The sequence below is a fragment of the Oryza brachyantha genome, chromosome 7 (assembly GCF_000231095.2).
Source record: "Oryza brachyantha chromosome 7, ObraRS2, whole genome shotgun sequence".
NCBI classification, from domain to species: Eukaryota; Viridiplantae; Streptophyta; class Magnoliopsida; order Poales; family Poaceae; genus Oryza; species Oryza brachyantha.
Genome location: NC_023169.2, coordinates 7,487,501 through 7,514,118, shown reverse-complemented (window position 1 = coordinate 7,514,118; position 26,618 = coordinate 7,487,501). Strand labels below are relative to the sequence as shown.

General features: G+C 41.9%; 1 protein-coding gene across 34 annotated transcripts; it reads right to left on the bottom strand.

The window, feature by feature from the left end:
- Positions 1 to 441: 441 nt before the first annotated feature.
- Positions 442 to 24,772, bottom strand: LOC102721043. 34 transcript variants are annotated; one of them, XR_001551717.2, is made up of 17 exons: positions 17,991 to 18,530; positions 17,742 to 17,874; positions 17,516 to 17,631; positions 17,329 to 17,433; positions 7,641 to 7,690; positions 7,339 to 7,441; positions 7,133 to 7,224; positions 6,832 to 6,957; positions 6,319 to 6,530; positions 5,818 to 6,030; positions 4,180 to 4,275; positions 3,902 to 4,050; positions 3,719 to 3,817; positions 3,348 to 3,500; positions 2,761 to 3,268; positions 2,339 to 2,439; positions 744 to 1,594 (listed from the first exon to the last, which is right to left on the bottom strand). XR_001551717.2 is itself a non-coding variant. In XM_040525851.1 (8 exons), the coding sequence occupies exons 1-8, from the start codon at positions 24,769 to 24,771 to the stop codon at positions 18,535 to 18,537; spliced, it is 870 nt and encodes a 289-aa protein (XP_040381785.1). In that variant the 5' UTR covers position 24,772; the 3' UTR covers positions 17,905 to 18,534. The 34 variants fall into 34 exon arrangements, 4 of the variants coding, with proteins under 4 accessions (XP_040381785.1, XP_040381786.1, XP_040381787.1 ...); XR_001551722.2 differs by having other exon boundaries at positions 2,761 to 3,012; XR_001551709.2 differs by having other exon boundaries at positions 2,761 to 3,500; positions 6,319 to 6,407; positions 6,494 to 6,530.
- Between the last annotated feature and the right edge of the window lie 1,846 nt (positions 24,773 to 26,618).

Below are 26,618 nucleotides of genomic sequence, written 5' to 3'. Positions count from 1 at the left end.
CAACTTCTAGCGACATCAAGAGAAGACAATCAAACATAAGAAAAATACAAAAATACAATGCCCAATAGTTATTTACTAGAAAAGGAATAAAATAGTCACTCCTTTGTATTTCGACATGTATGGTGCAGGATCTCACAATACAAACCTCTATTGGTAGCTAAAAAAGAACAAAAACATGTAAAGACAGATGATCAAGTTATACTGAAAAGGCTTTGTTAATTGCATAGAAATAAACTAAGAGAAGACTCCAGGCCACATTCACGAGACCTGCGCTAATATAAATAGTTCAAAAGCAAGCATAATGTATGTAATTCCTGATATGAAATTTAGATACACAATAACCTTCAATAACTATAAATGAGTAGAACATTTGGGTTAATATGCAATAAAAAATGGCACTAACGATACTAAATCAAAAATTTATTACCAACAAGTCATAGCAGTGAAACAAGATATATCATCAAAAATTCTCATTGATGGCACAAAAATATGCAACGAGGTCACCAGATACATTTATAATGTCTACCTGTAATCCAAAATGGAAAAATATTACTAAATCAGTGCAACAAAGAGAATGAAACTAATAGAGCAGATATAATTGTAAGTCTATAAAATGATATTAAACGATTTACAACAAGATTTTAAAACAGGGAAAATATTTGAACCAATAATAGCTCTATGGATACAATACAATTCCAAAATGAGGCTTACCACATGCGCACGTAATAGGATGGTTAGAAAAGTATGATATCATAATGCTATACACAAATACATTTTACCAAGTGCAAAGTTACCAGATTCAACATAGAATGGCATCATAATCCTATATTGTTATACACCTTAGTAATTTAACAAATGATACATTAGCCATATGGTGAAAAAAATGCAACAAACCATGTATGAAAAATGGTTAAATGATATTGTCCGAGAGTGAAACTCCTCTAGTGGGAAGCCGCGGGTCCCCCCTTTGTTGGTTTGGATCAGGTCTGCGGGTGAGAGCGTGAGCGGTAGGAGATGGAGGGGATAGGTCCCCTTGGGTGCGACAAAGACGCAAGGAATACACCCTAGCTGAGCTCAATGTCGAAGCACACTAAGCGTCTATTCGGTGTCTATTCCATAGAGCTCCCCCTTTCCCTAGACAAGGACCTCCTTTTATACTATAAGGGGCTCCCGCAGTTGCCTGGACCCATCTTCTAAGGAATGAAAAAAAAATCTTTTATGGACAATAATGCCCATCAAATCAAGGGGCTTGTGGCGACAGCGCACATCTTTTCACAAAGTAGGTCACGTCCCGTTGCAGCGTGGGCAGAGACGTCCGCGACTCCTCGGCATTTAATATCGAAGACCTCCAGTTTCTTCGCGTCCAAGGAGCGGCGGCGATGATGATGTTCTTCAAAGATGGACCGTCGGCTCTCTCTGGAGGGAGATGCAAAAAAGCCTCTCATTAATGACCCACGCGATGGGGCTGACACGGATCACATCCTCCGCCAAGGGTAGGCGCATGCTTCTAACATTCCTCCGGTCTGCCTCCAGACTGACTTACCATGCCTCTGGCACGCTGCATTCAATGCGATGCCCTGCGGGCGGCAGAGCGCTTTAAAAGCGACGACAAAGATTTCAGTATATGGATTTTTGATACATTAATGATGATCCCAACAGATTTACAAGATATACAATAAGATATGTTAAGAAAAAACAGAATTAGTGAGTATGATATGCCCAAATAACCACATAATTATTATCACAGTGATATAGGTTATATAAAAGAATATATCACAACCAACTCATTCAGATCTTTTTATGCTAACCTTAAATGATACTACTAATTCTCCCATGTAATGCGTGAAATGGCACCAAGAAAATAGTATGAAAAAGTAGTGCATGTACCTAAAGCCTACGTATGTGGAATTTCGGTTGGTAAGCACTCAATACAAAGCAACCCCCCCACCCCCTTATTACAATACCCACCCTTATTACAATACGCACACAACACGAAATGGCGTACAATACCCACCCTTATTACATGTTGTGAGACAACCAGGACTCAACATATTTGTCTTTTTAAGTAAACAAATACAATGAAATGTCATATCCTGATTAAACCACAAATGATGTGAAAACAAGAGAATATTCAAGTGAGATGATTTTGAATTTGAAAACTATAATTCTATTATCACACGACATCCAAATAAATTCCATCCAGAAAAGAACAGTGGAGTGCAGCTTGTAGCAACCTCAAGAGAAGACAATTGAATTACATTCAAAAAGGAACAGTGCAGTGCAGCTTGTAGCAACTTCAAGAGAAGAATCAAAGTAGATTATAAACTACTACTAATACCTTTTTCAAATCTGAATGTAGAACATCCACCCTTCTCTCTGTTTCACAATTCCCATGAGATGACTTGGTCAAAATAGCACGTCAAGACCCACCAAATTCTCCTGAAAATTAGCACATGTTGTAAATTTGAACATCATATATATATGGATAAAAGAAAAATACCAACAAATCTCATATATCCCGAACTCTTTCAAGTGTAATCCTATAAACCAAATATTTAGATTTCTGCCTATCTATCGACGATTTGGCTATTTGATACTTTGAGACTGAGAAAATAGCAGCAAGCCACCAGGTAAAGGTCCCTACCACAACTTCATAAAATTAGAATATAACCACAAATTTCAAATGCCTAAATTGGCTGATGATTTTTTCAAGCGAAATTGTATTAAGTTTAGGTTCTGAAGAATTACATAGCACTTTACCATCACAACCAACTTGTTGTCCCATTCAACAACGGGCAACAACAGGAGCCCACCACTGATGGACATTATCTCGGTGCACCTCCTCGCATTGGTTGAGCAAAGATGCTCGCTACATTGATAATCTTGAGCATGTCGGCGTCTACTCGGCTGGGTAGCAACAGGAGCCCACTGCCAATCAACATCATCTTGGTGCACCTCCTCCCTTTGGTTGGGCAGAGATTCTCGCTATACTAGAGGTTGGGGGTGCGCCACCTGAGTGTAGCTTAATGTAAGTCTAATCTTTATACATTTACATGCTGGAGTTGTATACTTCAAATTATATTTCCTATGTTGCTGAACGGGCCAATGCGAACTTATCCATGCATGTCTAAGGCCCATATCCATTTTCGGTACATCAACCTCGTGAATCCATGTCCCCAGGTCCTCGTGCCATCAGCCTTTCGGGGTCCCCGAGTCCCCGGGACATTGACCTCAGGGCTCCGGATCCCCGGCCCTTGGGATAGCCTCACTATGGTGTGCGTCTTGCATTAGCATGTACAGAGTCGTAGTATATAAAGCTTGAAGCAATGTGGTAGCAATAAATGCACCTGTCGACAAAGCTGGCCATCTAATGCACTCGGTGGATCATCAAATATGTAGACATCAAAATCAGAATAAACAACTCTTGTCATTGAGACTCTTTGCTTTTGACCCCTAGTAATGTTAACTCCTCTTTCTCCGATCTCTGTTAGGCCACCACCCTGACAACAAGCACAAGGAGTTAGGGGGTTTTGTCATTTTGCAGGCACAAGAAATATATCACAGCAAACCAGCATAGTATGGTATAGGAAACAAATTCACATCAGGACAAATGCCAAAAAAAAAAACACTCCCCAGCAAGTTCACTTCATCAAATGAAAGCTATTAGTGCCAAAATTTTCCAGACCGATCTCTAAAGAATGAAATGGTTAGAACTTACTGGTAGTAGGTCAAGGTCATGCCCTAATGAAGTGACATCTATTGCTTTCTCGTCGAGTGAAGGTTGGAAGGGAGAGCCAAACAATATGTTGTCCCAAACCTGCAGCGGTAACAATATTACATCTATAGAAAACATAAAGGGTTTAATCTTGCAGAACAACAATGATGGAGTATCATGTCTCACAGTAGCATTGAAGGTCCATGAAACCTGAGGAACATAAGCCACTAATCCACGAAGGACCAATTTTCTCCGTCAGAGACAGATGGAAATCAAATAGCACAAGAATGATCTATCAAAGCATACATGGTGAGGAAAATGATATTCTCCTCAACCTGCATAGAAAGTAGGAAACTTAACATGAAGAGATATTTTATAGCATTTTTGCACGCCTGAGTTATCAGATTTGGCAACATAAAAAGTGGAAACCTTAACACAAGAAATAGTGAAAATGATATAAACACCTTTGCTGGTGTCAGGTCACCTTCCAGTAAAGAGTATACGCCAAATGAAACCACAGTAACAATGATCGTGACACTGTTGAGGAGGAACCTATTCAGCTGCAGTAGGCAAGAAAAAATAGGAGATGATAGTTAGCCAACTTTAAGAAATGTAACGACTCTCATATCTATCTTAATTTAAATAACTGCACTGTTGTAATTTGTAAACGGACTCAATAGGACCAGGGAGCACCAATACAATCCACACTATAGTATCCAACTCTGACTCTCATTGATCGATGCAGAGAATTCAGATCAAAGAAAATAGGGTTAATTAGATCCATGCCATTACAAATATGGCAGTTTAGAAATATGCCATTATAATTCAACTAATTATAAATATATCATTTCAATTCTTTCTCTCTCAGAAACATGTCATTTTATACATCTTGAGAGCATTTGGCCCCACATGCAGACAAATATTTTTCCCTATCACCTAAAATGCCCTTGCTCCATCTCTTCTTCTCTTGCAAGGGAGGAAGATGCATTCACCACCGGTCAACCTCCTGAATCCCCTCGCCGCTGGCGCCGCTGGGCTGCTATGACCCCTGAAGCCACCACCCCCCGACGCCCCCGACACCGTCGCTCCTCGACGCCGCTGCCCAACTGCAGGTTTCATTAGCGTAGACTGTGGCCTCCCGGGGAAGATGAGCTACGTCGACGACACGACCAAGACGGCGACTCGTACCAAAACATCTCCACCGAGTACATCTCATCCACGCTCTCCACACGCTACCACAACATGGGCAGCTTCCTCGACGGCGTGAGCAACTGCTACACGCTCCGGTCGCTCGTGGTTGGGCTCAAGTATATATAATCCACGCCACCTTCATGTAAGGCAACTAGGACGGCCTCGACGATAGCTGCCCATCTCGACGTCTACATCGGGGTCAACTTCTGGATGATGGTCAACATCTCCGACCCTGCTGGCTCGACGCTCTTGGAGGCCGTCGTCATCATCCTGGACAACTTCATGCAGGTCTACCTAGTGAACACGAGCACCAAGACGTCGTTCATGTCCGGGCTGGACCTTAGGCCTCTGGAGAAGAAGCTCTACCTGTAGGCGAACAAGACCCAGGGCCCGTCCTTGTGCTGCCGTCATCTCGGAAGCCGCCGCTGGCGACCGGCGCGCCAACGGCCTCCCGATTGCGCCGACATCGCCCCCCGACTCCAACTACGCCGGTATCCCCTCGCCGCTAGGCCACCGCCGTCGCCCCCCGACCCCTCGCCCCTCGACGCCGCCCTGCTCCAATGGCCGTCGCCTGCTCCCAACTGGGCCAGCCACCCGCAACCCACTGTCGCCACACCGACGAGTGCCAAGTCGGCCAAATGCTCTCAAGCTAGGGCATTTTGGTCAATACTAAAATGCATTGATCTGCATGTGGGGTTAAATGCTCTTAAGGCGTATAAAATGGCATGTTTTCGAGGAAGAAAGAAATGTAATGGTATATTTACAATTTGTTGAATTGTAATGGCATATTTCTAAACTAGCACATTTATAATGGTATGGATCTAATTAACCCAAGAAAATAACACATACAACAGAATAAAATTGAAATACAGCTATATGCAACACCTTGTTAAAATAGAAAATGAACATACCGCAGCAAGCAATTGAGCACTGCAGAACCATGAAAGCTCATCATCGCGAATCTACTGCACTTTTGACTGAAAACTTTGCTCCCAAGCATAACATCTAACGAAGTTAATGTAAGCATACTTGACTGTATCCATTGCATTCATTAGACTGATTCTTTTGTCAGTCCTTTGCAGCCCTTCATTGGTAAGGTTTTGCATTCTGTTTATGAGAACAGTCTTGTGGAATAAATAAACAGAAGGTCAGCCAGCCAGTCAGATCAATGTTGAGAGTAGTAAACGTTTGCTTCAAAGGAAAAACATAATTTGCAACTGCTAAGTACCCTGGTAATTTGCATTATAAGCTTCAAAAGGGAAAGCATAAGCGCTATTGCTTAGCTGTGCACTAATGGTTTAAGCATTGATTTGACAAAAATCTAAGACAAAGTCTAATATAAATCCTGGGACAGAGGCAGTAGAGTACAACCCCAAAATCAATATATTAAAAATACAACTAATTGAATCAACCTCAGATCTGGCACCATGTTAGGACCAAATAGGCAGTTCAAAACCTGTGCTGAGAGTCCATAAGTGAATATGCCTAAAGAGAAATGTACCTAATTGGGAACAAAAGAACCAACATGAGTGCACTGACTAATGCTGCAGGGCCTAGTTGTGAATATAAAAGGACCAAGGAGCTGACCATACACTGTGAAGTTGCTGGCACACTTGCTGCAAAACTAAAATAAATACAAATTAGGTATACAACATAAGACATATAAGCAGAAGTTCAGAATGCATGGTATGCACATAATGCTTTTCTTGCTTTATTGCTCTTTCCTAACAAGCATTTCCTCTGGTTTTCATTTACCCATCATTTCAGCCATTGACAAGGACTCCAACATTCACATTTGACCATCACTCTTTCTAATTATATGTTACCAATAAAATTTAAAAAATAATGTCGAAGAACTGGGTAACATTCATTAAGCATATTTTCCTCAAAAAGATATTGATTAAGCGTATAACACAAAATCACACCTGAAGAGATTCGGTGGCAGTTGAAATCAAATTGGTTATCCTCCCAGAAGCTCAAATTGGTTATCCTCTCAGAAGCAAACTTCTTCCAACTATCATTAGTTAATCGCAAAGATTTATGGAAAACAACTGCGACATGTGAGACAAATGGGTAGTACGCTGCATAATTTGGAGCAAGTTTTTTCTATCTATCCCTAAAAATTTTTAGTTCATAGTCAGATCACTTGGTTTCCAAAAACATACAACATTTGTAAAGAAACATGATGATAATATGCTTCAAACAAATCCTGAGGTCAATGATTACCTAAAATAGTTTGACCCACGGACTCTTTTCCAGTAAGCATAACTGAGCTTCAGAACCTGCTAGAGGCCTTTCAAGGAAATCATTTGTAGACACTGAACAAAAAAGAACTGATATTACCTTTAGTTTTTCTTAAGCCAAAATTCAATATTTTCGTATATCGTATATAAATCCAGGAAAAAAATCCAAAGGATCAAAACTGTACTAACCTGTCTAGAAAATCATTCCAAAATCCCTGAATATATATACTGAACATATGTGCATCCACCTATCGTTCTTACCATACCAATTTTGTCTATATGACTGCCACACCTTGTAAAATACAAAAGAGGATAAAACTTCCGTGCTGAAAGCATGATTCTAGAATCAAATTGTTCACAGTTTAATTGGGACTTCAATAGAGGATGGGGACGTCCACTTTTCATACACAATTTAGATCTTTGAGCACACCTGCATATGTTGATATTGGAGATAAACTCATAGAAGAGGTCAGCAGGAAAAAGGCAATTACCAGTGCATGGAGGAGAATATGCACAACTGATGGCTTGCCAAACCTGCATCCTATAGTGAAAGCGGTCAAGCAGGGCATATATTTTCAGAAACAACAAATATATATCAAAACCATGCTGTCCCCAATGGCAACGCCTCAAATAATGGTTTTTTGTAGATTGAGAGACGTAGGTGACGGCGTGTGTGAGAGAGGAGAGGAAGAAAGTTTCGGGTTGAGGGGATCGTGCGCGTGAGGGGAAGGGAATGGATGCAGCCGGGCAGTGTAAGAGGCGGTGATGCAATCCAAGCCATTGGATTATCACGGAGGACTGTACATCGTCGGATTTGAAGAATGATGTTTTAGAATATGTAAAACATCAAGAAAAAATATAAAATTTCTTAGGTCACTAGGCAGAGAAAGATAACCATGTCATCCGCACACAAGCACAACTACTACTAAATTGCTGATGGCAAATTCACTGCCACCACCAACCTATGCTATTTTTTTAGCAACTACTCCAAGTCCTTTAATGTAAAAAAATGGTCCTTCCATATTATTAATATATTATTTTATTCCTAAAATACAAGTTTACCGTGCAAAGCCTTCTGTAGGATGGAATTGCTTAAAAAGTCTTACAGTTAACTTGTTCCAAAATTGCGCACATGCAAAGTTTATTTTTATCCATAACAAAGCACGAGTATTTTGCTAGTCAATAAAAAATGTGGATGCTCCACAAGAAAATGAAGGGTTAAAATACTCTCTAATGTTCACCCAGCATTTATGGCATTATAAAAACGAAAAAGCTACTCCATGGTGAAAGAGGAATACAGCATACATAAATATAAAAGAATATAATAAATATTAACTATAGCTGAATCTACTCTATATTTCATTATAAAAACGAAATGGCTATGAACAAAATATTTGACGGACATAATACAGGAATATGGTAACAACACTGATGATAGTTAACCAATTGGTAAGTGAAAAATGCACCTTGTGCAAAAACATACCGAACACATTTCATGGGCACAAATGTAAATATATTAAAATTATTGGACAAGAAGGAACAATGTTGTTACATTTGAAAGAAAACATCAAACTTTGTGAAATCAAGAATATTAAAGTTGGTTGCTTTTGAAATTGAAATTGCAAATTCAAGACAATCAAAATAGATGATAAACTACATAGGAGTGCCATGACCGATTCACAAAGTCAGAACACTATCTAAAAATGCGATGTCCATCCAACATCAACCTATCATTAGTCACTACTAACTTTTGAATCACAATTTCGAAATAATGATTGTTAGCAAAACATAATTCAAAAAACTACCTAGTAGAGCTTGGTCTGGTAAGATACTAATGATAAGCTAATACAATGGAGTGCAGCTTCCAGCAACCTCAAGAGTTCAAACAACCAAAATAGATGGCAATGCTAGCAATACCAACCAAGTCAACCAACAGCGCCCACCAAGAAAAATACAATGCCCAATAGTTATTTACTAGAAAGGAATAAAATACCCACTCCTTTGTATTTTGATGTGTATGGTGCAGGATCTCACAATACAAACTTCAGTTGGTAGCTAAAAAATGAACACTACATGCAAAGACAGATGATCAAGTTATACTAAAAAGGCTTCGTTAATTGCATAGAAATCAACTAATAGAAGACTCCAGACTGCATAGAAATAAACTAACAAATTTAGAAATCAACGAAGAAATTTAGATACACAATAACCTTCAATAACCATAAGTGAGCAGAACATTTGAAGGGTAACACATGCAATAAATAACGGTACTAAAGATACTGCATAAAAAAATTATTACCAGCAAGTCATAGCAGCGAAACAAGATATATGATCAAAAATTCTCAATGATGCTACAAAATATGCAACGAGGTCACTTTATATTTACAATGTTTACCTGTAATCCAAAATGGAAAAATATTACTAAATCAGTGCAACAAGGAGATTGAAACTAATAGAGCAGACATAATTGTAAGTATAAAATGAAATTAAACAATTTACAAGATTTTAAAACATGGAAAATATTTGAACCAATAATAGATCTATGGATACAATAGAATTCCCAAACGAGGCTTACCACATGCGCACGTAATAGGATGGTTAGAAAAATATGACGTCATAATCCTATATGCAAATACATTTTTTCAAGTACAGAGTTACCAGATTCAACATAGAATGGCATCATAATCCTATATTGTTATGCACCTTAGTAGTTTAACAAATGACACATTAGCCATTGGTGAAGAAAATGCAACAAGCCATGAATGAAAATGGTAAATGATATTGTCGGAGAGTTTCCAGTGGGAAGCCACGGCTCCTCCTTTGTTGGTTCGAACCAGGGGTGCGGGTGAAAGCGTGGGTGGTAGGAGGTGGAGGGGATCGGGCCCCTCGGGTGCGACAAAGACACAAGCAATGTATACAGGTTCAGACTACTGAGAGGGGGAATACCCTACTCTCGTGAGTGGTTGCTTGGGGCGCAAGGACTTACACCCTAGTGAGCTCAATGTCGAAACGCATTGACTGTCTGTTCGTTGTCTATTCCAGAGAGCTCCCCCTTTCCCTAAGGTAAGGGTCTCCTTTTATACTGTAAGGGGCTCCCATTGGTGCCTGGACTTAGATCTTCTAAGGAAAGAGAAAATAAATATTTAATGGACAATTAATGCCCATCAAATCTAGGGGTGTGTGGTGACAGCACGCGCCTTTCCACGAAGTAGGTCACGTCTCGTTGCAGCATGGACGGAGAGCTCTGCGTCTCTTTAGCATTTAATAACGAAGACTTCCGGTTTCTTCACCTCCAAGAAGCGGGGAGTCGGGGTCGGTTCCCCGGGTTTTGGTCAGGGCCGGGACCAGGGCAGGGAAGACTTCACACCCGCGGGGAACCCCGCGGGGACACAGAATGCATATTAGACTATGAAATGAAGGCCCAATAATACAAAGCTCAGTCAACTAGCAAACCCTACCCCACTCTCTCCTCTCTCAACTAGCAAGTCCCTCTACGTCCCCTCTCTCTCTGTCTCAACATCCTCACTCGGTGGTGGCGGTGCGGGCGCGGAGGGCGACGATGGGGCAACCTAGCGGCTACACGTAGGGGCGACGGGTGCCATCGGGAGCGCGGAGGGGCGGTGATGGGGGCAGCAATTGGGCGCCACTGTGGTGGCAGCACGGAGGGCGGTGACACGGCTGTTGCGGTGCAAAGGTGCGGCCACGTCGATGTGGCGACACCCCGGCTATGCGGTGAACCGGCTATGACGACAACCCGTTCTTGTCTGGCGACGGTCAGTCTATCTGTCCGCTATTTTTTCAGGGGCGTTGGGGACCCGTTCAGGGACAAGGACCCGCCGGGGTTGGAGTCGGGGACAAATTTACCCCTATTTCCGTTTTCTGGGCTTGGGCCAGGAATAAGTTCGGGGTAGGGCCGAGGTCGTTCGTGCCCAACCAGGCCATGACCCGCCCCGTTGCCAACCTTAGCGGCGATGATGATGATGAGTCTCGAAGACAGAGCGTCGACTCTCTCTAGAGGGAGAGGCAAAAATCCTCATTAATGACCGACGAGACGAGGCTGACAAATATCACATCCTCTGCGAGGGATAGGCACATACTTCTGACATGCCTTCGGTCTGGCATCACATCCGTCGGTCCCATCTGATGGATGACATACATCGCCTCTGGCACACTGCTTTCAATGTGGCGCCCTAGGGGCGGTAGAGCACTTTAAGTGCGTGGTAGTGTGTGTTTAGCACCTGCCATGCCACACGTCCTTTGGCGCGTGGGACGAGGAATCGAGGGGTCGAGCAACCCGACCCTTGGCACGAGAATGTGGCCTGCTCAGGGCGTGTCACGTGCAGCGAGTGTTTTAGGTCAAGACCTGCACTGTAACAACTTTGACCTTACAAAAGAACATGGTAATGGGTTGAACGGTAGCCCTCGGTGTTGACTCTTGCCCAGCACATCTTACAGGCCACAGTTGACGTCATTGATGTTGGTCGATGATGTGTGGCTTGCCAGCCGTGCGGCTGTTTGGAGCGTGTAGTTGGCACCCAATGTTGAACTGTCTCCCACAATGATGGGCCATCACGTCACGATCTCCATATCATCTGGAGCGGCGTATGACCGTTGACTTGTCATCCAGGACACGGACACGTTCGCCAGGGAGAGCGGATCTCCCGGTAACCGCACATGATTTTAGGCATCTGTGCTTGAATTCACGGTGGTGGCCACGAGAATCAAGGCGGCAGGGTGTGGAAAAGGGCGAACAGGAAGGGCGGCTCCCCTTCCTTCGCTACTTTGCACAAACTCTACCCGTGCCTCAAACCAATCTCGTTCTGATCAAGCTTTTGGCGCACCACTACGCAACCACCTTCGTTTCACCGCCTCTCCTTCCTTCATCGCCATGACACGGAGCTCGGTGCCATTGGATAACGGTGCCCTCCTGCCTTCTCGCATCATGAGCGAGAGGATTGCAGGACTAGCGAGGAAGTTCATCCTAATGTCGTCGGGATGGGCAACAACGGCTCTTGGAGGGGACCGTCCATCGTCGCAGTACCTGCATGATGGTGGGACTGATCCCACCCTTCTCCAACTTCTTTCGCGAGGGACTGATCCCACCCTTCTCCAACTTCTTCCGTGAGGTGTGGCCAAGCCTCTGGCTCTTCCACATGTTCTTCACCCTCCAGCTGGTGTCTCCTGCGACGGAGGTCGTGGGTGTTACTTCCAGCTGCGTTTCGAGTCCCAGCAGCACTAAATCGAGCAGCAGCTGCACAAGAAGTGACAAGACAGGAAATCCGACCGGTTTTGCACTGTCCTTCCTAACCTCCCTCACCTGTGCCTTCCCACCGCACCGCAAGTACCGTCATTACGCTAGTCTTCTCCCGCCTCGTCGACCTGCGCATCCTATGGTTGAACGACACCATGGTCTTCAGGGACTTCACTCGCCGTCGGATCGTGCCACTCCAGTTGCGAGACCAGGGTGCGTGGACGTACGCCGGCTCCAACGACCCCATCTGGACACACCGAGGGGTAGAGTGGGCTGGAGCCACAAAGACTTTGAGGTGGTGGTCCTGCGCATGCTTGGTCTCGGGGAAGTTGAAGCGACGCTGGTCCTCGATGATGTGCCTCCACTTCGCCATGGAAATGGTTGGCACGGACGCTGGGTGCACCGGTGGCGGTGCAGAAAGCAACTCCGGAGGTGGGAGCCGTAATCAGGGAGGCGACGCTCGTCCTCAGGGGGAAGAGGAAGGCAATGGACACCTCTCCTCTTTCACCAGGAAGGCGTGGAGCGCTGATGCACCGTCCGAGGAGCAAGGGAGGACGAATAAGAGACTCCGAAAGATCGGCGAGACCGGGCCTTCATCAAGTCCCCAAAATGGAGCTTCAGGCGCCACTCCTAGAGGTTGGTCCATCTCTCGTTGCCCCGTTGTTCCTCGTCTTTTATTTCCTCTTCCTCGTACTATCATGTATATTTTTTGTTAGTGGGTCCTGCTCCCATACCTCACTAGGGGGCAGTCCAGAGCTCCTATAGCCCTTGGCAGGGTGACAGGGCGCAGGCAGAGGCCGACCGCCCTCGCACCGATGCGGGGCCTCAGGTCCTGATGGAGCCTAAGGTGCCCGAGGTGGTGGCAGAAGTGGAGCCTATGGCGGAAGCCACGGGTGGGAGCTCGGGCCTGCAGCTCGGCTCTCCTTGTCCTGCTTCTGTCGAGGACCCGACACAAGAGGCAAGGGCGGGGGGGGCCGCACAGGGGGCCCCTGCCGCTGGCGCTGCTAGTCAAGAGCCTGCTGGCGAAAGTAGTTGTCGCTTTCGTCTTAGCGCTGCGCTCCTTTGGCCACGCCCTTATGTTGCAAGAATGGAGACTCCCTCCGCGTCATTGGCCGGTGGCGATTCAGGGAAAGTCGGGCCCTCGGGGGGACTGCGGTCCCCCTTCTCTCCTCCGACCTAGACCGGCCCCAATCCCCTCCTACAAGCGGTTGCGACGACAAGCAACGCCATCGTCGAAGGCCTCCACAGCCAGCTACAAGCTCTGCACGAGGAGAGCGTCGGGCTGCAGGTAGAATAGGAGCGCGTGGTCGAGAAAACGGAGGCCGTGGAGGCACTAGTCACAAGGGAGCGCGCCACCCTTGAATGCCGCTAGACAGTGATCGCCGCGTAGGCCACTGCCCTAGACATCGCCATCTGGGAGTCGACGAAGGAGAGGATCGCCGACGAGGTCGCCATCGAGGTACTAGAGGGGCGATGGAGGACCTCTAGCTCCTCTCCGCTGCTAGGTCTTGGACGCTAGCGCCCTGGAGCTGGAGGAGGGGTCCAAGGAGCTGAACCGGCGCGCCGCCTCTCTACCGGAGATGGAGGCCGCCATGCGCCGTAACCTAGAGGCAAAGGCCGCCCACAAGGTTGTGCAGCCGCTCTCGCGCCTTGGACGAGCGGGCCCGGGATGTGGATGCCCAGGAGGAGGTGCTGAAGGAGAGCGCCCAAACCCTAGAAGTTCAGGAAGCGACTTTGATGGCCCATGAAGCAGAGGTGGCAGAGACTGAGGCCTCTCTCTTGGCCACCAAGAAGGCCAACGTCAAGCCGGGTTGCGCCGTGCTGGCGGTGGAAGTTGCCACCCGAAGTAGGGAGAGCGCCCTTCGCCAGTTGCATCGTCTTGTGCTCGGTCGAGCGACCAAGCTCCGTTGGGATGTCTTCGGCCTCGGGAGGTCGGGGGTCATTGTCGGCCAAGTACGTCCATTCTGCCCGGAAATCGGCGAGGGCTTGGCTCTTGATCACGTGTCGTGGTTCGAAGTGGGGGTCGAACTCTAACAGCTCGATGGTCCATTTGACCACTCGTCTGGTCCCCTCCCCGTTGTGCAGGATCTGCCCGAGAGTGTAGGATATTACCACGGTGACTTCATGCGACTAGAAGTAGTGGCACAGCTTCCTCGAGACCATTAGAAGTGCGCATAGCATCTTCTAGGCCTGAGGGTATCGAGTCTTGGCGTCCCGTAATGCCTCGGAACGAAGTAAATGAGCCATTGCACATAGCGGCGAGGGTCGAGTTCTTCGAGAGGGGCACTGGTTCTCGGGAGTCTAGGGTCTTCTACGGCAGTGGCCTCAGGATCAGTCCAAATTCTTTTAAAAATCCTTAAGAATGCCTCAAAACATTGGAATTTCATGGCATTTCCAACATGAGGTCCAATGTCTTGAAAAAACTCGTGTGCACTCTCTCTTCTAACATGTGTATGAATACCAACATACACATTGAAATACCACTTGAAATATACACCACTGGAATAATAAAACATCCACATATTTCCATATTTCCAGGTCGATCTAAACATGCTATTATTCTACAACAATTTATCAGTTGTTTATTACCTTCTCAATGTTGAACACTGCAGATTTGGATCTTCTAAGATCGAAGCACAATGTGTAAAATTAAAGCATTGTAATGTGGTTAGCACTCGATATTAGACCAAAATGTAAAAATCTTTGCTTGATTGTATATCTGTCATAATACTTCGTATTAATAGGTACTCTTTAGCAAAAACTGCAGCATTTTTGCAAGCATATCTGTCAAACTATAATCTAGGTTGTAAGTGGTTTCTTCAAGATTTTTAACATATATTCAAGCTTTGGTTTCATAACAAGATCAATGAGCAAACTTTTTTCTTAGACGATCCCATGTTCAAAAGAGGTAGTTGACTCTATAAACATTTGAATACTGTTATCATGGGTTGAAATCCTTCCAAAATTAAAAAGATTTTATAAGTATGCAGCCAACAAAACAAATATAATCAACTATAATAAATATCAGATGTATCATACCATGTTGTGCATATTGACGGAAGTTGGCATCACAATTCACTAGTAAAAACAAATCCTGAAATTAGTTCACCCGCAAACTTAAATAGTTAGGTCCTACCAAGAATTAATTAAAAAATTGATATCTCCAAATGTGAATTTAGAGAACAGAAAATAAGAAAACATTGAAGTGATATTGAAGTGAAAAGTTCAGGTGTCGAGTGCCCGTGGATTCGCAGAGTCAGTGGGTGCGGCAGTCAGGATCAAGCTAGAAATTTGATCCCAATGCTTGATATCCAAGTAATGCATGCAACAATTATCTATTTCTCTGCCCATAATTCCTGTAGTATTTTAAAAAAGTTGTTAATAGAGGGAGAAGTACATGATTATCTAGCAACTTAGTGACATTGGTGAGCCCACTTACAAATCCCAGTAACATGATGATCTGATTCCAACAAAATGCACTGATTTGCAAGGCTGGAAAACAAAGAGGATCCATAACCCTTTGACAAATTTGTACAACTTTTGGCTCGACAAAGTGCATAATGTATTGGTTTAATCAAGCAGAGACGATAAATAAAACAAAAGTAAGCATCACCTTACTCATACACCAGTACCACAAGTATGCTCTGTTACCATAGATAAGAAGCCAAAAGTGAATGGTTAATGTAGCTAACCAGCTATATTCTACCAACCTAGAGAAATATTGATTGTCCTGGATGGCAATGATAAAATAAGAAATAACATAACATTTTTTCTCTTGTACTTATCAAATTCAAATACCACAGAACAAAATTAAAGCTAGTCAGATAAGCTAGCTAATATTGGAGCAATGACTAACTGAGACTGACCAACATAAAAAACGGTTCAGAGCAAGGGGGAGGAAAAAACATGTTGATCTTTTTATTCAGTGTTGATGTTCACAAAAGAAAAAAACATGGTGCTCTTTTTATTCATTCACTCATCTGATTGAGGGGCTATAACCAGAGCAGAGCAGGATAGTACTGGTCCGTGCAAGATAATCATTAAAAGGCCAGGGAGAGGCTCATGAGAGGAATTGAAGCTAGTTAGAAAATATGGTGACGAGTTTCATGTTTCTCCAGGGACACAAGCTAAACGTTCAGTGTTATACTTCAGTACATTTCTTGTTTCTCCTCTCTCTAATTGCTATGCTATAAATTGTATGATCCAAACATTACCATGTAATTTTGGACCTGCAGTTGGTAACATAATCAGTGCTGCTGCCAGCACCAGTAATCACAAGCAGGCCTCAGGACCAAAAAAAGTAGTACACAAGTAACCAATTTTTCTTATTATCTCATCATTAGCAAACTCCTAACCATGACTTGTTTCAAGAGAAATAGCGAGTTCTGTAAAAATATCTAGAAAACCAGCAAATACGAAAGGTGGTGTTTCTATAATAAGAAATGAAAGAACAAAACAATGATCACTTACACAAACCAGCCAATACCAATTCCACAACAAGGAAGGCGATCAAGACTATGTCGACAACCTGCTTCATAATCTTGAACTGAAAGCAAAAGTGAGGTGCGACATGAGGAGCACAGTTATGCCAGCAGGGTGCGATGTGGGAAGCATGTTTGTGCAACAGAGAAAGGCTTGCGAGCGTGATTGCTAATCCCAGCCTGCTAATTGCAGTGGTAATTGGAGGGCTAATCCCAACCTGCGACAGAGGAAGGCTTGTGTATAACCATTTCATCGACCAGCCATGGATGGTAAGACAGCATGGTTAATAACGATGAACTATTCAATGATATAACGATTTGTGCAGTGCAACCATGAATAATTTGAATACCACCCATATTGCAGTGCAACCCTGATTTGGTGTGAGGAATGAATCATATGGTGCAATTATTAGAGATATTGATTAAACGTATAACACAAAATCACACCCGAAGAGATTCTGTGGCAGTTGAAATCAAATTGGTTATCCTCCCAGAAGCAAACTTCATACTATCATTAGTTAGTCGCAAAGATTTACAGAAAACAACTGTGACCTGTGAAACAACAAATCATGGAATAAGCGTGTAGCCAACTAACAAGAATGAATGGTAGCTGAGACGACTAATGTAGTATTACTTGGGGGAAGTTAAACACCCTACTCATAAGAAAGAAAAATGTCTTCAGACAAGTATACATCAACTCCAAATGGGTAGTAGGCTGCATAATTTCGAGCAAGTTCTTTCTTTCTATCCCTAAAAATTTTAAGTTCACAGTCAGATCACTTGGTTTCCAAAAACATCTAGCATTTGTAAAGAAACATGATGATAATATGCTTGAAACAAATCGTGAGGCCAATGATTACCTAAAATAGTTTGACCCACAGAGTCAGAAAGTAGGATCAATACGAGACCAGATGTTCAGTATTTTCGTTTCCAGTAAGCATAACTGAGCTTGAGAACCTGCTAGAGGCCTTTCAAGGAAATCTTTTGTAGACACTGAACAAAAGAGAAGAACTGATATTACCTTTAGTTTATCGTAAGCCAAAATTCAATATTTTCGTATATCGTATATAAATCAAGGAAAAAATTCAAAGGACCAAAACTGCACTAACCTGTCTAGAAAATCATTCCAACATCCTGTTAGTATCTCAATTGTTACTCTCATTGGTGAGAGGATGACACTCAAACTTAGGGCAATTTTCTGTTTACTTATCACCAAATGTCATACCATCCCGAGGGGAGGTTGGATACATATTTATAACTGTATTCTAGCCTAAAAGGATGCTGTCCTAGAGCATCCTAACAACCTGTCCTAGAGCATCCTAACCACTTGTCCTAGAGCATCCTAACAACCTGTCCTAGAGCATCCTAACAACCTGTCCTACATACTGTCCTAGTAACTGAAAGCTGAAAAAACAAGGATAGGACACCACAAGACCAAGACCAAACAGCTCAAGACTTATTCCTTCACATCCCTGGATATATATACTGAACATATGTGCATCCACCTATCGTTCTCACCATTCCAATTTTGATTATATGAACCAAATCTGAGCTCTAGACACCATGCAACTTGATATATGAGTGCCACACTTTGTAAAATACAAAAGAGGATAAAACTTTCGTGCTGAAAGCATGACTCTAGAATCAAATTGTTCACAGTTTAATTGGGACTTCAATAGAGGATGGGGACTGTCCGCTTTTCATACACAATTGAGATCTTTGAGCACACCTGCATATGTTGGTATTGGAGATAAACTCATAGAAGAGAGTCAGCAGGAAAAAGGCAAATACCAGTGCATGGAGGAGAATATGCACAACTGATGGCTTGCCAAACCTGCATCCTATAGTGAAAGCGGTCAAGCAGGGCCTATATTTTCAGAAACAACAAATATATATCTGAGATTACTATGATCTGACAGGCTAGTTGTTGTCACAAACAATTGATGGGCATTTCGTTAAGCATTTGGCTACCGCCAAGCAATATCTAAACCCATCAAGCAAGAATCAAGCTTATTGTTGCCACATACCATTGTTGCGCATTTTGTCGAGTAGATGGCAGGCAAGAATCAAAGTCCCGTTACCTTCAGCCACTTTCAAGGCCATCCCTAGCATCCACATCCCCTGCCAGTGCTACATAGTCGTGCAATATGTGGACGAACTAGTTCTTTCATACGTTATTATTTGACAAAACAGAGCAGTACTATCATCCTAGCATGATAAAATCACAAAATCTTTATATAAAGTTATGTCCAAAGTTTTCTTTGTTCTAGGAAATAGTTGGAAATTTTACCCAAGTGGATTTCTGGGGAGAAAATAATATAGGTAGACTACTCAGATCAGGAATGGACGATACACATGTCAGATTTTTTATCTTTTTAACTAATGATGCAAAACTTCTAAGAAAATTACTAGAGCTTCCTCACTGGGTTTAATGCTACTCACAAAAATCACTAATTTATCCCTCATGGTTTGGGCTGCACGAATTACGAAGCAAGCAACCTAAAAATCATGATGCATCCTGAATCAGTTTAGTTGCTACTACTAAAAGATCAAAAATTAATCTCCTATGGTTTCCTACACAATATCATTAAGGCTGCAAACATGATTCAACATATTTGTTTTCTCACTAAACAAATACTCTGAAATGTCATATCCTAATTAAACCACAAATGTTGTGAAAACAAGAGAATATTAAAGTAAGAAGTTTTTTAATTAGAAAAATATAAGTCAACTATCATATGACATATCCAAATAAATAATAAGCACAAAGGAATAGTGGAGTGCAGCTTCTAGCAACCTAAAGAGAAGACGATTGAATTACATGCGGGAAAGAAAAAATGGAGTGCAACTTCTAGCAATGTCAAGAGAAGACAATCAAAGTAGATTATTAAATACTAGTAATACCTTTTGCAGATCTGAATGTAGAGCATCTACCTTTCTCTCCATATCATAATTCCGATGAGCTGAGTTGCTCGAGATAGCTTCAAGACTCATCAAATTCTCCTGAAAATTAGCATAGGCTGAATAATTAGACGGACTTGACTGATTCACAGAGTCACAAACATGGTCTAAATAATTTGGTTGTACACGACCTCGCCAGACAGTTTGGTGTGTCTTAGAACACCTATTGATCTGTTCTACACAACTATGATTAAAATGTAGGAGTAACTAAATCTGACCTATGACAAACTGATTCACATTTGGATCAGTAAACACAGCTACATACTTCACAAAATGTGTATCTTGACCAGCAAACATAAGAAATCAGCGAAGGCAATGCAACTGGCAGTAAGCCATTTTTATCCGTAGCAAAGCATGGGTATTTAGCTAGTCAATAAAAAATGTGGATGTTCCACAAAAAATGAAGGGTTAAAATGCTCCCTAATGTTCACCCAACATTTATGGCATAATAAAAACGAAATAGCTACGCTATGGTTAAAGAGGAATACGACGTACCATACAAAAATACAAAAGAAAATAACAAATATTAATTATAGATGAATCTACTCTATATTTCATTATAAAAATAGATGAATCTACTCTATATTTCATTATAAAAACAAAATAGCTATGAACAAAGTATTTGAAGGACATAACAGATGAACTTGATAACAACACCAATGATAATTAATCAATTGGTAAGTGAAAAACATACCTTGTGCTAAAGCATACCGAACACATTTCATGGGAACAAATGTAAATATATTAAAATTAATGGACAAGAAGGAACAATGTTGTTACATTTGAAAGAAAACATCAAACTTTGTGAAAGCAAGAATATTAAAGTTGGTTGCTTTTGAAATTGAAATTGTAAATCTAAAGATTCAAGACAATCAAAATAGATGATAAACTACATAGTTATACAATTTTCATATCTAAATGTAGACCATCTATTGTCTGCTCGATATAATAAGTCCCATCAGAAGACATGCTGAATAATAGGAGTGCCATGACCAATTCACAAAGTCAAAGCACTATATAAAAATGCAATGTCCTTCCAACATCAATCAATCATTAGTCACTACTAACTTTTGAATCAGAATTTCGAAATAATGATTGTTAGGAAAACATAATTCAAAAAACTACCTGGTAGAGCTTGGTCTGGTAAGATACTAATGATAAGCTACTACGATGGAGTGCAGCTTCCAGCAACCTCAAGAGTTCAAACAACCAAAATAGATGGTGATGCTAGCAATACCAACCAAGTCAACCAACAGCGCCCACCAAGAAAAATACAATGCCCAATAGTTATTTACTAGAAAGGAATAAAATACCCACTCCTTTGTATTTTGATGTGTATGGTGCAGGATCTCACAATACAAACTTTTGTTGGTAGCTAAAAAATGAACACTACATGCAAAGACAGATGATCAAGTTATACTGAAAAGGCTTCGTTAATTGCATAGAAATCGACTAATAGAAGACTCCAGGCCACATAGAAATAAACTAACAAATTTAGAAATCAACTAAGAAATTTAGACACACAATAACCTTCAATAACCATAAGTGAGCAGAACATTTGAAGGGTAACACATGCAATAAATAATGGTACTAAAGATACTGAATAAAAAAATTATTACCAGCAAGTCATAGCAGTGAAACAAGATATATCATCAAAAATTCTCAATGATGGTACAAAAATATGCAACAAGGTCACCAAATATACTTACAATGTTTACCTGTAATCCAAAATGGAAAAATATTACTAAATCAGTGCAACAAAGAGATTGAAACTAATAGAGCAGACATAATTGTAAGTCTATAAAATGAAATTAAACGATTTACTACAAGATTTTAAAACATGGAAAATATTTGAACCAATAATAGCTCTATGGATACAATAGAGTTCCATAACGAGGCTTACCACATGCACACGTAATAGGCTTACCACCTGCACACCTGAAATTAGTTCACCCGCAAACATAAATAGTTAGGTCCTACCAAAAATTAATTAAAAATTGATATCTCCAAATGTGAATTTAGAGAACAGAAAATAAGAAAACATTGAAGTGATATTGAAGTGAAAAGTTCAGGTGTCGTGTGCCCATGGATTCGCAGAGTCAGTGGGTGCAGCAGTCAGGATCAAGCTAGAAATTTGATCCCAATGCTTGATATCCAATTAATGCATGCAACAATTATCTATTTCTCTGCCCATAATTCCTGTAGTATTTTTAAAAAGTTGTTAATAGAGGGAGAAGTACATGATTATCTAGCAACTTAGTGACATTGGTGAGCCCACTTACAAATCCCAGTAACATGATGATCTGATTCCAACAAAATGCACTGATTTGCAAGGCTGGAAAACAAAGAGGATACATAACCCTTTGACAAATTTGTACAACTTTTAGCTCGACAAAGTGCATAATGTATTGGTTTAATCAAGCAGAGACGATAAATGAAACAAAAGCAAGCATCACCTTCCTCATACACCAGTACCACAACTATGCTCAGTTACCATAGATCAGAAGCCAAATATTGATTGTCCTGGTTGGCAATGATAAAATAAGAAATAACATAACATTTTTTCTCTTGTACTTTTATCAAATTCAAATACCACAGAACAAAATTAAAGCTAGTCAGATAAGCTAGCTAAGATTGGAGCAATGACTAACTGAGACTGACCGACATAAAAAATGGTTCAGAGCATGGGGGAGGAAAAAACATGTTGATCTTTTTATTCAGTGTTGATCTTCACAAAAGAAAAAAGCATGTTGCTCTTTTTATTCATTCACTCATCTGATTGAGGGGCTATAACCAGAGCAGAGCAGGATAGTACTGGTCCGTGCAAGATAATCATTAAAAGGCCAGGGAGAGGCTCATGAGAGGAATTGAAGCTAGTTAGAAAATACGGTGACAAGTTTCATGTTTCTCCAGGGACACAAGCTAAACGTTCAGTGTTATACTTCAGTACATTTCTTGCTTCTCCTCTCTCTAATTGTTATGCTATAAATTGTATGATCCAAACATTACCATGAAATTTTGGACCTGCAGTTGGTAACAGAATCAGTGCTGCTGCCACCACCAGTAATCACAAGCAGGCCTCAGGACCAAAAAAAGTAGTACACAAGTAACCAATTTTACTTATTATCTCATCATTAGCAAACTCCTAACCAGGACTTGTTTCAAGAGAAATAGCGAGTTTCTGTAAAAATATCTAGAAAACCAGCAAATACGAAAGGTGGTGTTTCTATAATAAGAAATGAAAGAACAAAACAATGATCACTTACACAAACCAGCCAAAACCAATTCCGCAACAAGGAAGGCGATCAAGACTATGTCGACAACCTGCTTCATAATCTTGAACTGAAAGCAAAACAAAGAAGATAAGATTGTGGTGGTAAAATCGTTCAACAAACTGATCTGGATAACTATTATAGTTAATTTGGAATGTAAATACACAAACACAGATCAACTACTTAATGTTAGACCAAGCGAACACCATGTTGTGCTAGAAAAAAACCAAGCATGTAATCTTGCACCATTGATTACACCATGAAACTTCATTCCAAGCTAAGATACTAAAGCTGCTAACTGCATTAAGCACCACCCAATAGTCATTACACTTGCTGCTCAGGTTATGGAGAAATAAGGTGTTAAACACACAAAAAAATAACAATCCAACAACATGATATAACCAAAGTATCAAGCAGACCACCCTAGAGCCAAATTTGGACCAACAACATGAACATTTTCGCATAATCACAGCAAAAATTCAATCCTAGAAAACATAGAAAATTTCACGTGGATGTCATATCCCCTATCCCGTCATCATGCCAAAGATCTGTAGACTGTAAGCAAGAATTATGCCCCTCTAGCCATCCAATTCACCCAAAGGACCATATCAATCACTCACAAACTGGTGTTGAATGACTCAGATCTACTAGAACCCCCCAGGATTTAACCCCCAGTCACATAGCTCCTTGCAAGGCCAACCTGCAAACTCCTAGTTCAGACCTAACCGCCACCCCCATACCACTCGGGATCTCTCCAAACCAAGCAGGCAAAAAATGCAATGTTTACATCCCCAAAAGAAGAGAATATTAAAGTGAGATGTTTTTTAATTAGAAAATTATAAGTCAACTATCATACGACATATCCAAATAAATTACATGCAGAAAGGAATAGTGGAGGTCGGCTTCTAGCAACCTCAGGAGAAGACAATTGAATTACATCCAGAAAGTAAAATGGAGTGCAACTTCTAGCAATGTCAAGAGAAGACAATCAAAGTAGATTATTAAATACTAGTAATACCTTTTGCAAATCTGAATGTAGAGCATCTACCCTTCTCGCCGTATCATAATTCCGATGAGCTGAGTTGCTCGAGATAGCTTCAAGACTCGTCAAATTCTCCTGAAAATTAGCATAGGCTGAATAATTAGACTGAGTTGACTGATTCACAGAGTCACAAACATGGTCTAAATAATTTGGTTGTACACGACCTCGCCAGACAGTTTGGTGTGTGTTAGAACACCTATTGATCTGTTCTACACAACTATGATTAAATGTAGGAGTAACTAAATCCGACCTATGACAAACTGATTCACATTTGGATCAGTAAACACAGCTACATACTTCACAAATGTGTGTATTTTGACCAGCAAACATAACAAATCAGCAAAGGCAATGCACCTGCCAGCAAGAGGCAGCGAATAAAGTCTTCAGACTATTGTAAATAATCCTACATATAATTAGTTCAGAATATAAGAAAACGATGTGTGCCAAAAGAACAATATTGATTATGCACAATTTAGTGAGAAAGTAGTATCTCATAACACTTGACATCCTCGTAGACATTGAATAAAATGTCCCGTTCATCTTGCAGATACAGCCACAGTTCTTTGGCTGGTCTTGGTTCATTTGATAGCTGCAAATTTGCAGGAGGAAAAGCATAAGTACATTACCATGCGTTATTTAAGAACTTAAGAGCATTTCAAGGATGGATTTGGATGCCACTGAAAGTAATCCATGTCTTCTACATATTCTGGAATGATAAAACAACAGGACCAAATTAGCACCCAACTGAACTAAAATTTTAGCCCAAAACTGCAACGCAATAGTATTGATATTTAGCAGCAAAGTAGTAACAGTAATTGAAAGCTGAAAAATCAAGTGACCTTCTAGGCATTTTCAGGAACATCAATAGAGTTTCAAACCTTACACGCATGTCAAGCTACTACAAATATTTAGTGCATCTATCTCACCATCAAGTGCATCTATCCCACTGAGCAAATTCCCCATCCCTGTAGTAGTAAGACCAAATTCCCCACCTTGTAGCAGCAAAACCTTAGGTGCAAAAAAGATGAGAAGTATAGACAAAACATCAGAATTGAGCTCACCACCCATCAACACGACACCTTCTCCAACGCAGCAGCACAAGAAAGCTCAACTGGCTCAGGCAAATATGACCATAGACTAATCAAGTTGAGTTCTGAAGAAACACGGTAGGACGAACTATAGTAAATATCCCCATCCTCTTGCTAAACCTAATCACCCCCATTTTTTCGCTTATGCTTATACTTATAAGCTAAATTTTGAATTTTCAACATTAAATTTGGAGTTGATTTTAGGGTTTTTTCACCGAAGTTTATTTTACAACCTTGGTTTTACTCGCTAACAATACACATATAAAAGTCTTATTCAGAAATTATTATTCATTTGCAAATATACCCCCAATATAGAAATCAATCAGCATCCAAAGGAAATAACATTGAAGAACAAAATCTGCACGGGCGAACAAGGAGGAAGGCTCGATCATTGCATCCAATCGCTTCTTGCTGCCCGAGGCCCCACCGCACAACGTCCTTTTGATTAACCAAAACTTGACGAAACAAAAATGAGAAGAGAAAACTTGCATGAAGAAGACCTGGAGGGGATTAGAACGATGTCCACGCACCCTGCTCGGCGAGGCAGTCGAACCAGGCGTCGACGGCGGCGCGCCGAGCAAACAGCCACGACTCCGGGGGGGGGGGCCTCCGTTAGGGTTGCTCGCGGACGGCACCGAGCGCGAGGACCAGATTGGTGGGGCGGCGGGTGGGCTCCAGGTCGGCGTCCATATCTAGGAGAGCTGGAGGCCCTCGACGGTGAGCAGCACGCCAAGAAAACACGGGCGCAGGTGGAGGCCGTGCGTCCCGTTGAGGGCTTGGTCTCCTGCCCCGCCCTCAACCACGACGGCAGCCGCGACGTGGATGTGGGAGGCCATCGAGCGGAGGAAGCGAGACGGACTTGGAGGTGGCGACGAATGGATAGCTGGATGGATGCAGGAAGGGGGAAAGGAGGAGGCCAGGAGGGATGAGAGGGGATTAGGTTTTCCTGCTCGCTGGATGAGGGAATTGGAGGCTGCGATGGTTGAATGAAGGCAGGAGAGGGGGAGGGGAGGGGGGTCGAGGTTTTACTGTTTACCGGACTAGCCGTTGGAGGAGGGGGATTGGGGATTTGGGACGGTGAGGCAGACGACGGTGAGATGACCTGCCCAGCTGGGACGAAAAGCTGGGACGTGCGGTTCGTCTGCTCTTCTGACGATTCCCAAAATTTTATCATTTTTTAGTTTTTTTATATAATGTTTTGACTTTTCGTTTTCTTTAAAATTTTTTCGATTAATATTTTTATTCTTACTGGATGATAAAAAATAAATAATACTTTATGCGTGACCATTTTTTTAAGTTTTTTATAATTTATTAAATAAGACGAATGGTCAAACATTAGACACGAAAAAACGAAAAATAAAGATATTATGGGAC

What these genes read in the sequence shown, in the direction of transcription:
- LOC102721043 (XM_040525851.1), bottom strand. Translation starts at nt 24,771, where the DNA reads ATGCTTTTCCTCCTGCAAATTTGCAGCTATCAAATGAACCAAGACCAG. An exon ending in TCGCTGCCTCTTGCTGGCAG is followed by an intron (nt 24,232 to 24,510) that starts GTGCATTGCCTT and finishes GCTAATTTTCAG; the next exon opens with GAGAATTTGACGAGTCTTGA. An exon ending in CGACAAAATGCGCAACAATG is followed by an intron (nt 18,723 to 18,908) that starts GTATGTGGCAAC and finishes CTTTCACTATAG; the next exon opens with GATGCAGGTTTGGCAAGCCA.